The 13,292-nt window shown below is 42.4% G+C and overlaps 1 protein-coding gene across 9 annotated transcripts in view; it reads right to left on the minus strand.

Annotated features, from left to right (window-relative positions):
* Positions 1 to 13,292, minus strand: part of IL1RAPL2 (interleukin 1 receptor accessory protein like 2) — a 364,841-nt gene that overhangs the window by 308,142 nt on the left and 43,407 nt on the right. The window contains exons 1-2 of one of the 9 annotated variants that reach the window (XM_068204775.1): positions 1,704 to 1,727; positions 486 to 680 (exon numbers count right to left, since the gene is read on the minus strand). The exons of 7 other annotated variants lie outside the window; for them this stretch is intronic. In XM_068204775.1, the coding sequence (XP_068060876.1) occupies positions 486 to 561 (76 nt within the window). In that variant the 5' untranslated portion in view covers positions 562 to 680; positions 1,704 to 1,727. Of the gene's footprint in view, positions 1 to 485; positions 681 to 1,703; positions 1,728 to 13,292 lie in introns of those variants that run through there. One more of the 9 variants, XM_068204774.1, reaches the window with a different exon arrangement.

A 13,292-nucleotide genomic window follows, 5' to 3' on the forward strand; every position in this document is an offset into this window, starting at 1 on the left:
TGTTGGCACAAGGCATTTCCCATGAGAGCTCAGAAAAGCTTCAGCACATGCCATTTCATGCAGCAACAGCTTGTCACACACTGACAAAAGGAAACTTTTCCCACCACCAAATTCTCTATTACTGTAGGCACATTTTCAGGGCAGGCAGGTAGCTCAGAGGCAGCACAAGTGGAACCATCCTGTCTTCACACTGTGCAACTGGACTTCAAATTGCAGTCCCTGAAAGCCCCTTAAAGGTTGCTGCCAGCACACACTGCTGCACAAAAAATGTTCACTGCAACATCTTTCTTCCTTTTCCACTTGAATCTTTCACCTCATTCTACATTACAAAATCTGAAATCCTTACTAAGTGCCGTGACACAATGAATTGTTATTAACAAGCTTATTAGAGCTGTGAAACAGGATTTCCATTACATAAATCTCTCTCTTTCCCCATAGTACAACAGGATACCATTCTAAGTATCTTATAATGCCCAGTGACCTACCTATTGCCTTGTAACAGAAGCAATCATCTCTGATTTGGCCTTCACGAATTCTCCAGCTGTCATGATTCATTAACATACTGTAAAGTGTTCCTTGTCTAGCAGTGAAAATGTCCTGCTCTTCCCTCTCATAAGTAGCCTCTCTCCATTCAGCTCCTTGGTTAATCAATGCTAATTACATAGCCCTGTGATCATCTCCTGAAATTAGCACACATGGTAACATGTTCTTTGATTGCCAATGTTTTCGTAAATGTTACATTAAAAAATAGCACTAAAATAACAGCATAGACAAAATTTGTATTAGAACCATGCATGCCATTTCAAAATTCGCAGCAAGGATGACATGCAGAGTGGGAGCCCGCTGCCATTCATTGGAACTGATTTATCAAGGCACCCACTTCCAGTTTCGACAATACTGGGGAAGAAAAATACAATCTACAGTGAGTATCAGCAATAAAAGAACATGACGTTACAACCGCAAATACTCAATTAGTAATTTTTTAAGATTAAAAAAAAACAAGATTTAGTTATAACAGAGGTAATTTAGCAATATTTGGGAATGAGGAAGGGGAAAAAACAGTGCAAACAAATTTCAGAATGTTGTTCAGTGACTGCTTAAAACCAAGGCATCTGATGAAGATTTCTAACTGTGCAGCATGATGTAGCACCAGTCCAGCACAACACAAAAGCCAGTACCAAACAACTCCCGTGAGAATTTACAAAACACACTGGAACGTGGCTGTTAAGTACTGAAAGCCTCTACAAACTCCCATTACCCACCAGGAGCTAAATAACTAGGAAAATATAGGGCAAGTAATTTTGATATTCAATGAGATAGGAAATAAATGATCATCCAGGAAACTCAGAAAAATGATGATGAATGAACTGTGTAACTGGATCAAGCCATTACTTCTGAAAAGAACCAGGAGGCTGGTGGATAACTTAGAGTGATTGTCCAAGACAAGATGTAGCTTCTTGGATAAAGTTTTTATGAATGTGGAGTCTTAAATATTTCATTGTGAAATAATAAAAGATATTCCTGGAAGATGACCGGCTCTACCAAAGATAGGGCCACTGACTAGAGCAATTAACACATGTCTAATAACGGCCCTACAGGACCCTATGGTGATCAGTTTTAAAAACCAAAACAAAAGCAACACAGGATGAAATTCCAAGTCAGATACAAAACCTCAATGGGCTTCTCCCTAACCCAGTTCTCACCAACTGTCCTGTGCATCTTTCCAGTTGCCTCAGCAACTTTTGGTTGAAGCAAAGAACTTTTGAAAGCTTTGAGCTCTTCATCTGTTCTCCAAGAACATCCCAGAGCTTGCAGATGTTCTGGTGAGACAACCCCATGGGGCAGTGCCAACAGCACTCACAAAGCAATTGTCAAGCAAAAATTACCTCTATGGGCTCCTTGAATTCTCTACTCTTCCAAAACAAGATGGACAAAGTATCATTTAACCACAGAAACTGCCAGTGAGCAAGAGGTTTTTGTTGTGGAAGAAGAACCGGCATGGGGATTTTAAACAGATGTAATGGTTAATTACTGTTTAATATTCCCTCACAGCATTGGACATGTGAACTAATCACAATTCTGACCTCTTGTAAAGGACAATTCATTTCATTTTATAAGGTACTCAAATAAAAACCACCTCAAAGCTTCTGCCAAAAAAAAATGTACCCTTGGCCCCCGGACATTTCTACTGCCAGACTTCATGCATTTATGGGACATGACAAGTTGATGGGGGAAACTGAACAGTTCCAGTCACCCTTGACTGAGAAATTTACATTGAAAGAAGTGCTAAGAAGGATGATCTAGAAGACCAGGCAAACTAAGATTCAATTTTACAAGATGAAAGTAGTAAAACACTGCTCCAAGTAACCATGGAAACCTTTGGGGCATGAGAAGGTGTCCAGTCAGCAGAGCCCAGTGGTTCTGAGGGAGCAGCAGTACTGGGAGCCTGGATCCAACTGCTTATGAGCAGGATATCTTGGTAAAATTGAAGAGAGTATGTGACCTATTTGCCCACTACAGCAGAAGACTTGATCTAAAAGCACCTCCATCCCTCCACACACCTACGCAAATCTAATATTCTGAAACTTCCAGTTTCAATTAATTGGATGCACTCCACCGTTTCTGAAAAGTATCAGTCTTTAAAACCTCAGGAAGTATCTACAGAAACAATTTTGTCGTACACATTAATGTTTCTATGGTGACTTTCTAGCACTTCATTGGATTCCCTTTTGTAAATGCTTAGGGTACTCCCACACCACCCTGCAAACCCAAACCCTAGGTAAACCAAAATGGAAAACTCAGTTTTTCTCTACCCAAATGTAAAGTCAAACTCTAAATACACATTCACTGTTATGCCCACACATCACACCTCCATGGCCTGAACATGTTCTAGAGCACTGCCGGATGATGCCACGTCACCCAGGCAGTGCCAGTGACACAGTCAAAGCTGTATCTTGCTATATATACACCATGATCTCACTTGAGCCAGGAATATCAGAGTATTTTGTCTTGAAACACAAGAGCATTTTCCTGGAGCACTTATACTCACAGACTGTTCACAGATACTAGATAAAGTCCACCTAAATACAGAAAAACCACAGAAACAACAAGCCTTCCTCACTGCCTTCTTGCTTCCTGTTCTTGTCAGTATATTTTCTCCCTCTTTTCCATTAAGAAATTTGTCCATTCTCCTCGAGGGCTCATTAACCTCTCTAAAATACCATTCTGACACTAGCAAATGCCTTCTGAAAGGGCCAGAGCTGTCAGAGGAACCTGAGACCCAACAAATACTGCCTGAACATTGACCTCTTAGAGCCTATTCACCTACAACACTTGCATGTTCTCATTTGTCTGCTTTCAAGTCACTCTGTCATTTGTTGATAAGCAATTACCAGACCTTCCAGTGGAAAACCTTATTCTTGTCTTCAGATCACTATTAACTCTGAAACCTCGCAGATGGTAGTGCAGAATAAAACCCTTTCCCATCTGCCTGATCAAGCAGTTGATAACCAAGATGTGGCAGAGCTTGGTAAAGCCAGCACTGTGCTTGGCAGTGGACAAATGGATTAGGTGGCTCCCTCACTGTTGTTTTCTTAAGGGCCTAGAACATAAAGATATTTCTCAGAAACTCAGTACAGCCCCAAGACTCACAGGTGCTTGCAAGCATTGCCAGATCATGCCATTCTTTCTTCCTACAGCTCCCCTTTTTGCATGTTAAAGATTAATAATTTATTTGGTACAGAACTCTCCTCTTCTGTCTCACTCTGCTCTGGCACCAATGCAGCTTCCTGCTGAGCTGAACACACCACTACAGATACTTCATTTTCTGTTTTGAATATTTTCTGGCAAAGGTAACATTAACAAAATGTAGGTTCTTGCAAGTAGCAGCTGTTGTGGGTAGCATGTATCCTGGGTAACTGCTTAAAGGAAGTAATAGAGGCTGTTTCCTCTGGGAAATATCTATCAATGGAGAGGTCTCGGATGAATAACTTCAAGAGAAATCCGAACCTATGGCTCCCTATACAGTAATTTTGGGATATTCTTATTAAACAAGGATAGATTTGCATAGCAAGGCTCCAGTCACAAACCCTCTCTCATCACACACAGCTTTCAAAGAGCACAGCAGTCATTCCAGCAAACAGCCAGAGCCACTCTCCCACACAGTGCTCCACTGGGAGCCTGCTGGTCAAGACACCTTTTCACAGCCTTGTTCATTTGTACACAAAACCACTGCTGTGTATAAAACGGCACCAGGGTCATGGGCCAGCCTCACAGTGCCACAGCCACTCAGAGGAAATCCTGGCACTCCATAACTAACCCATGCCATGGTGCTGTTTGCTCCTGTATCCATTAATGCACAGGACAGAGTGTCAACTTAAATTTCGAAATTCTGTGATGCTGTCACTTTGTGTCACAGTGTTAAGTGGTTTTGATTATTTGATGTCAGCTCAGTTTACTTAAAGCATTGCCACTACTTACATTTGGTCTCCATCAAAATGTGTCAGAAATCTCTTAGCAAGAGCTGTTCTTAACCCAAAGGGCTCAGCAGGGATCAGCTGCAACTGCTGGTGTTCACAATGTGCAATGTTTACTTGGGAGTTTCTCTTGAGAATGGCTTTCCTCATCACAGCATCTCTCTCATTGAAATGAGCCTGGTCCCCAAGAAACCTACTTGGAAACGCTTTTACATGGAAGTAATTATTAGAAATAATTAAGCATTAGGCAGTAATATTACTTTCTAGTGACCAGGGTGCCCACACCGTGCACAAGCCGTGCTCCTGGCTGCCCAGGCCTCCTCAGCCAGGTGAGGGGTTACTTTCCCAGCACTGTACCCTGTACCAGCTTCAGTGACAAAACCTGGCTCAAGCAACACCAGCTTCTCAGTGCAGGAATGGTACCAGCCCCAATACTTTCCGTTCACTTCATTACAGAAATTACAGGGGGTCTGTTTTTGAAGTGCTGCAGTCTCCCCTCATATATGTGCCCTAAGAATGAGAAGCTGGTAGGGATAACTGACTTTCAGCTTTTCTTCTCATAACTCATTCACTTTTACAACCTGAATTCACTCTCCTCTTCCTAACCATGAAACATTAACAGTCTTCTCAGAGCATCCTGGAAGAAAGAAACATCAGCTGAAATGTACTTCTACTGACATCCAACCTCCCTGGACCATGGAGACCTTCACAGGCAAGTGATATGCTCTAATATTTGAGCACCAGCTGCAGTGTTAGATGAACGAGTCACTGAACATCACCAAAATTATTATGAAAATGAGTAATAACACGTTCTTTAAAGCTCTCCTGACTTTAAGTCCTGACCTCCCAATGCACTGTTAGCACTCATAACGTTTCCTTTATGTCAAGGAAACTACGACCATTGTCAACTGATTTACACACGATCAGAATCAATCGTCTGTGTTTTCAGGGTGATCCTGGACATGAACTGAATGCCATTAGAACAATACAGCTAAAGGAAGTAAATGGCGAAAGGCTGCAGAAAACAAGACTGTATTTTTTTTATAAAGTCAATGTAAATCAACGAATAAGTGTTCTTTAATTACTGAAAGATTTCATTTACTCCGGAAACACCTGAATCATCATTAACACTATAAGGATATCTTTGCATTAATTCATATCCAAATTCAAGGCTGTACATTTTGTTAGGTTTCTCTCTTCCTGTTCATATTTGTACCCAATTAAACTTCAGTACAGGTGCATACGGGTTAGTAATCACATTTTATATTTTGCATGCAGATTAGTCCTATTTGAATCTGCATAAATTTGTTATGCATCACTGCAAAAGTGAATGCTCAAGCAACTTTTATTTTTATCTAATCAAATCACTACCTAATGGAAAATGAGCAACTGTGCACAAAGGTGCACTCGGGCAGACTCACAGATCCCTGGGAAGAGGAACCACTCAGGAGGGCTCCCAGGTGTGAACCTCTCCTGCCTCATGGTCAAAATCTGATCAGCCACACCCAAAATGCCACTGCTGCCTTCTGCACAAAGATTAAATCAAGCTTCCAGCAGAGGATGGACACAGAAGGGACTTCTACAGAACTCCTTTCCTAAACCTTAGCAGAGTCAATTGCTTAGTAGACTATGATCCAAATCCCTCCTCAGAATGGAAATGGTCAAGTCTGTTTGCTTCCCTGTGCCTGAATTTTCTGGCTGTGGAGGGAACACCACATAGCATCACAGAGGCACAGAACAGTGTGGATTGAAAGCAGCCCCTAAGACCACCTAATTATAAACCCCCTGCCATGGGGGGACACCTTCTACTAGACCAGGTTGCCCAAAGTGGACACTTCCAGAGATGGGGAATCCACAGCTTCTCTAGGAAACTTGTTCCAGTGGCTCACAACCCTCAAAGTAAAGAATTTCTTACTAATATCTAGCCTAAACATACAGTCTTTCAATTTTCAATTTGAAGCCATGTCCCCTGGTCCTGTCACTACACACCCTCACACAAAGTTCCTCTCCAGCTCTCTTGTAGGTTTTTGTTCAAAGGTGAGTAGTTGAAACAAGAGGAGCTGAACCTCAGGCAGAAAAACAGTTCCTTTAACTAAACTGCCAGCAGTCATATCACACAGTGAAAGGTAATATTCAGCAGTTTATTCTGGAAGTAACGAGACAAAGCACACACCTTCCGCTCCTGAAATTGTATTAAACCGTTTCAAAAGAGACTCAGATGAAATAATTCTGCACAAACTGGCCCTATTTCTTAGTACAAATGGGTGGGTTAGTCCAGAAACAAGTTGGTGGGTGAAGACAAAGAGGGCTTTTTAAAGTAAAATGTAAAAGACACAACCACTTGAAAATGTCATCCTGAAATAGGCAACAGTGTTGCACTATGGCTTACAGTGAGAATGTAATAATGGAGACAAGCACTTAAAAATTTGTGCCAAGTAATTTCAGACTTAAACTTGAACAGAAAGCTTGATGAACTCTGAAGCTCAGCCCTCTACACAGCAAAGGGCAGAGGCTGAGGAAGGAGACAGATGCAGAGCTCCTGAGGAGCTCCTGGAGGGAACAAGGCATTCCACTCACCCATTCCCAGATATCATGCTGTATTCAGCCACCTCACAGCTTTAGGCAAATTATTCTTTTCTTATCCCAGGAGCTAAAGGAGCACAGGTACTGGGGTCTGCAAAATCTGTGTAATTTACCATGGGGCTGGAATACAGGAATTGTAGTGCATCCACCTGAACAGCTGCAGCAGAAGCAGCAAAGGCTTGAATGGATATGGCTACTGAATCATATGCAGATCATCTGAACATCTGCCTCAATGTGCAAGAGGACATCATGCACCGATCTCTCTTCACACTCACAACCATTTTTAGGAGCATGCTGCCATCTTGGAAACATGCTCTGCTCATCTCCCATTATGCAGTACAAACAGACACAGTGGTTGCACCTATTTCAAGTACAAATCACCACGAGATAAGCTTTAGTAAAACAACTACAGCAAAATTTACATGCAACTCCCACTTTCCATCCAGCCCCACTACTGGTCTCAGCATGACAGAAGGGAAAGGAGCTCCTTGAAGATCCAGTCTCCCCACAGAAGCAGCAGCACTGGGTTCACAGGGCATCCCAGATGGGCAAAGCCCCATGGACATCCCTGCTCACAGGACTCCCTTCCTTACAGCCCTCCCCACAGACAAGCAGCCACCTCTGTAACACCTGAACTGCCATTTCTCCTTGATTCACATGAAGCTGTTGAAGGGATTTTTGAAAAGAGACATTTGAAAGGAATTAAATGAAGGCTTAGGAACAAGAAGCAACTGGCAATGAAAAAGTTCCCTGAAGTATGAGAGACTGGCACTCCCAGCACATTTCAAGGTCAATTACGCTCCCTAAAGAAGCCTCAGCCACAGCCAGGCTGCGGGAGCTGCACGGGTTGGAGAACAGCACAGACAGCTCACATCCACCTGCTGCCAGCCAGAATCCCTAACTCCTTCCTCCCCAGCAAGGAGGGCTCTGCACCTGTGACAGGAGCTAAAACACTGCCCCTCACCCCTTGTCTGAGAGCACAGCCATCCCAATTCAGCCAACAGATCCCTCAGAAATCCTTTTATCCTTTCATTTTTATTTTTAAGTTTCATTTCTATTTGCATTTCCTTTAAAAAGCATATCCTAACCTTCTTCTGACTTTCCCATCTGCCACCCCCTCCTACCCACATCCTCTCAAAAAACACAAACATCACCAACTTTCCTAAAAAAATCCATACATTGAGGTAAAAGGAAACCAAATACTTCATATTAAAGTATTTATGAAACTTGATCAGGAACAAAAAATGGAAAAGCATTTCTGACACTTTTCTTCACTGATCTCTTTTCAGAGAATGCATGCATATTTTCAACCCATTTTTCAGTCTGCATAGACTTGAACAGACACACTGGTCACCCAAATTGGTCATTTGTGCAACTTCCTACAGTGATATTCTCACCGACTACTTGCATAATGAAATTAATCTACTTCAGAAATCAAATCCATGTGACTGATTATTTAAGAAAAATAAAGAAACTTAGGGGGAAAATGCTCTCCGTTACCACCACCTAAGAATACAAATGTATTTCTTTTTCTGTGGGTTTGACACTTCATCCTGCCCAGGTGGGACAGGGACAAACTGGGGAAACAACCCTTAAGCAGCTGTACCTGCCAGCCCAGGGTTTCTTCCCCCAAACCCTTACCACCTCACCAAGATTTATTTTATGCTTATGGACCATTAAAAACAGAGGGCTTTTATCAAAAATCCCAGCATTTAACTGGCCTATTTAACCCACTAAACAAATATATCTTAGAACAGTTTTCTTGCTGTGTCATTTAAAAGGACTAATGTGTGCAAGAATCAGTTTTAGACCAGGATATTACCTGAATCATTTACCAAGATTTTTGCTATTCAATAGCAAAATTATCCCATGTGCTTAAAGGCATTCTGCTTTAGGGAAAACAGACCAGTATTAACACAAATGCATTAAGTCTAATTGTCATTATTATGGCTGGATACAATTCCAAAAATGTATATAAAAAATTTAACAGCTCTAGTAAGCAATATTTGCCTTTTAAAAAGATAATCATTAAAAGCACATTAGCCACAAATGGAATTAGCTTTTCCTTTTCCTTTTTTTGAATAAACGTATATGCTCAAATTAATGGTTTGTCTTCATCTGCAGTTTACACAGCACCCAGATGAAGAGTGCCAAGTCTCAGAACACTAGAAACATTAGACATTCAAATTTTGTGATTAGCTCCATTGTCTTCAGGTCCTGCAAGATAGCACATTACTTGGAGCCACCTCTTCCTCCTCATTGACAAACATTCACATACAATATTTCAATAGAAAAAAAGCAAAATTAAGCAAAATTAAACAAAACACCCCAAAGCCTGCCATGCAGGGTGTACTGTGAGGTAGCCAGCACTGGTGAAGGGGCTGGGTAAGTGAACTCCAGCACTCCCATCCTGCATCACTGAACCCAGGAAGAATCTGACTGCTGACTTAATCGAGGACAGGATTTCAACCTACAGCACTTTCTTCTGTAATTTGAGGGATGCTCTGATTAACTACAAATAATTAGCTCATTTTAAAATGGCATAATCTTCTTTATGCATGCAGCACATTCTAAAAATGGATTAGCATGGGGTCTAGTGCTGGAGCATCTCTGGCATTAGAGGATTAAGGGACACCAATCTGAGCCCATGGCTAATTGGGATGGCCAAATCCACTTGTTCTGCCTCTGTGTGCAGCAGGACCTGCAGGGGGGCACGGGCCTGCCCACCACAGCTGCAGATTGAAGGGCTTTTGTTGCAGTTAAGGCTTTCTGCAGGACTGAATTTTGGAAAGCCAGGCACAAGGGCATTTGACTGGACATTGCTGTTTAATAACCCTGGAGTCACAACTGCAGATGTCTACATTAACACGAGGTCAGAGAGGGGAGCAGATGGTTAGGAAGCTCTTACTGTGAAGGTCCTGATGATTTCCAAAGGTAAAACAGCAAGTAGCTTTTATGTATAAATGATGCTTGCCATATGGCAAGTATGATTGAAATTTTAAACAAAAAATGAAATTATTACAGTTAGACTGAACAGAACCAAAAGCAATTAAAAGCAAAGTTGAGTTTTACATTAAAGATCGGAAGCAGTTTTACATCAACAACATTAGTGATCCCAAAAATGGGAGCAAGGCACACTGAAAAGTGGTGTTTCTAAGTTTTAGGCACAAATCTCATTAAAACTCAGCTTGCTTCTCTGAAGAAAAACCCCACGACAAGGCTGGCACTTCCAGGCACCAAAATCAATAAACATACAATCAATAGAAAAATCATGTTTCATTGGCATTAATTTATTAATTAATCTATTAATTTATTGATTGTGATTACAGGCCATGATTAAAGCCTGATTACAGGCTGTGAATAGGTACTTTTTAAAATACATAAGCATTCTACAAATATAAATAACCAATGACGTGCATTTCTCCAGAGCACCTATACATGCATAAAAAGGCACAAAATTACCAGGTGTTCCTAAAAATATAAAAATAATATCTGCTGGTTTTCAGTAAGTTTTCCTGAGTGCATCATCACTAGCATTTTTGCTAAAACTGAGAGCTCCTGGTCACAGAAATAAAGATCCCTGGAAGCCTGAGGGTGCCCCATCCTGCCAAGAGCTGGGAGGGCTCCTGCCAGCCCCCCTCTGTACCACTTCAGCACAGGGACAAACACTGCTCAGTGGGGTGGAGTTAAGCACATATTTAACTCGAAGCAGTAAAATCAAAATAGCCACCTGTGGATCATTAGATTATCTGCTGCCTCTTAACATAATAAGCAGTTAGATTACATGGCATCCCTCAGTTCATTAAATTAAGCTCACTCAGCAGTGTGCAGTCTGTCTCTCAGAAATCTGGGGGTTTACTGAATCCAGTCAGCCATTCTTCACTTTGTCACAGGCCTATGATGAAAAAAAAAACACCTCAAATCCTGATTTACCAAAGTCAATCTCAAATTTGTATAGAATTTAAGGTGGCTGGATGTTACATGAGACAGTCACAGCAAAAACCAAGATCTAGACACAATTGGGCAGAGGATTGTCAACAAATCATCTTATTCAGCAGGTCCAGGCTGAGGTGTAAGTGAACTTTGTGCCTGTGGTACACAGCTTTTGCAGAAAAAATTCCACTTTGAGCTTTCAGGTTCTATAGAAAGTGAAATGAACCTCAACAGATGTGCATTAAATCCAGAGGAAAGTATGTTTGCATGCAGGCACACACACAGCACCCAGCCTTGCTTCTCCTCCTTGTTTTATCCCTACACCAACTTTCCAAAAACTAAACCCTGGCTCACATGGATACACTGCCCCATGGTAATACAGGATTTAGAGGAAAACTCTACAAGGTTCCATTGGGCTGTTCATAGTACTGCAAAAGATGGTCCCACTCCATGAAACACCAGCCCAGAGAGGCTCTTTGCTATGGTTCCAGGTCCCTTCCTAGAACACAATTCCACTAATCCCATACTCTGGAATGGGGTCTCCAGGCAGGGCTGGAGACATCAGTCCAGGTAGGCAACCCAGTACTGATGGGCAATGTGCTTTTTTCTCTCCTAGTACCAGAGCAGATCACCCACTCACTACCCCCGTTCTGCACTGCCTGGGAGGGTCTGGCCAGGTGAGATCGATGCCACAAGTATTTAGGGAGGCTCTGGTACCTGTGTTTGACTCTGGCAGCAGGGGAGCTTCACGTGCCTCCAAAATACCTCCTCCCTCAAGTCTGCAGGGCACAGGAACTGAATTTGTTGTCTTGCTAAGTAGAGTGGGAATGGAGGAGCCAAAATATGTTTTATTAATTCTTTCATTTTTTTGAATGTAAGTGGATAAGTGGTTTCAGCCTCCAGACATTTCTTAGACACTGTTGACTTTTACATACTCTTTCAGGGATCATAAAGTTAATTGTCTCCTTCTTTCCCCATGATGCATGGGGATAATGAGAGACCAGCAGCACTCAGAGGGCAAGCATCTAGCAACAAACCACAGTCAGGCCCAGGGATGCTTGAAGAAAATGTTGTTGTTTTCATTTTAGTCCATGTTCCATTCATAGGAGAGGCTATTCCCACAAAAATACAGGTAATTGGGATAAGCATTTTGCAGCAGCTTAGGGCTGAAGCAGAACATTAGGAAGACAAGTGTGTACATCTCTGGGGTGTGACAGATGGGGCACACTCTGTGTTACTAAGCCCCATTCCTTTCCTTTCAAACAACCTGCAGTGAGTTGCTGTTACACCATGCCTTCCCCATCAGTGTTAAAAACCTCCCTGTAGTAATGCTGGCTGCCAGTCACACATCCTTCTCTCCCTGCAAGCACTGCATGGCAGACAAACTGTGAACTTGCTTTCCTCCCAGGTAGGAAGCTATTGTCCCTTGCTGCAAAGCCACTCTGGTAACCCAGAGATGCCTGAAGTGCTGGGAACATGCCTGGGACAAATCACCACCACTCAAGCTGCTGATGATGCTCCTGAAGAGTCTCTATTCTCTCTCCCAAATTACTTCATTTAAAAGACTTAATTACAGACTTCCCCATCAGCCCAATTAGAAAGCCCCCCAGCCATTCCATGGTTCCCAAATTGTTAATTACTAGTCCATACTTTTGTGAAGACCATGGGTTTCCCCACCAGCAGGTTGACACATGATGGTGAAAGGCACAGGAAGCTCCCTGGAACAGGCTCAGCTCTCTGCATGGGATTGACCAGACCTGAGCCACCACACCTGCTAATTAGTTGCTTCCCCACCACTGAGGGAAGACATCCACATCAGAGCTCAGCTCCAAGGTGCTGCTCTTCTCATTCCTCCATACTGATTTATAAACAGCAGAGATGAGCTCTGAAGAAAACATGCCATGAGGATCTTACACTTTTAATTATTTTATCACAGCCTTCATGTACCCTTTTTTTGATATTATTACCCTGGAGAGTATGCTAACAACCTTAAGTTGCTGACTAATTAAGTTTTGGTATATTCCAAGGCTGGTTTTTGTACGCTAATTAAATTTACAGGCAGTTAGATTTGACAGGTACTATGGTATCTGCCAACGTGCCTTCATAATCAGTTAAATTATTAATTCCGAGGCAGCAGCCTGTTCCCAGGTGTGCAGGGAAGCACTGTGGCAGTGGAGCTGCCCCAGGAGAGCAGCAGTCAGTGACCCTGTGCTGCAGGAGTGAGGGATGCATGGGTGCTCTCTCCCTAGGAGAAGGCAGAGCTGCAGTGGGGGCACCTCCTGCCCCCACACCTGCTGGGGA

The sequence above is a fragment of the Anomalospiza imberbis genome, chromosome 14, assembly GCF_031753505.1.
Source record: "Anomalospiza imberbis isolate Cuckoo-Finch-1a 21T00152 chromosome 14, ASM3175350v1, whole genome shotgun sequence".
Taxonomy (NCBI): Eukaryota; Metazoa; Chordata; class Aves; order Passeriformes; family Viduidae; genus Anomalospiza; species Anomalospiza imberbis.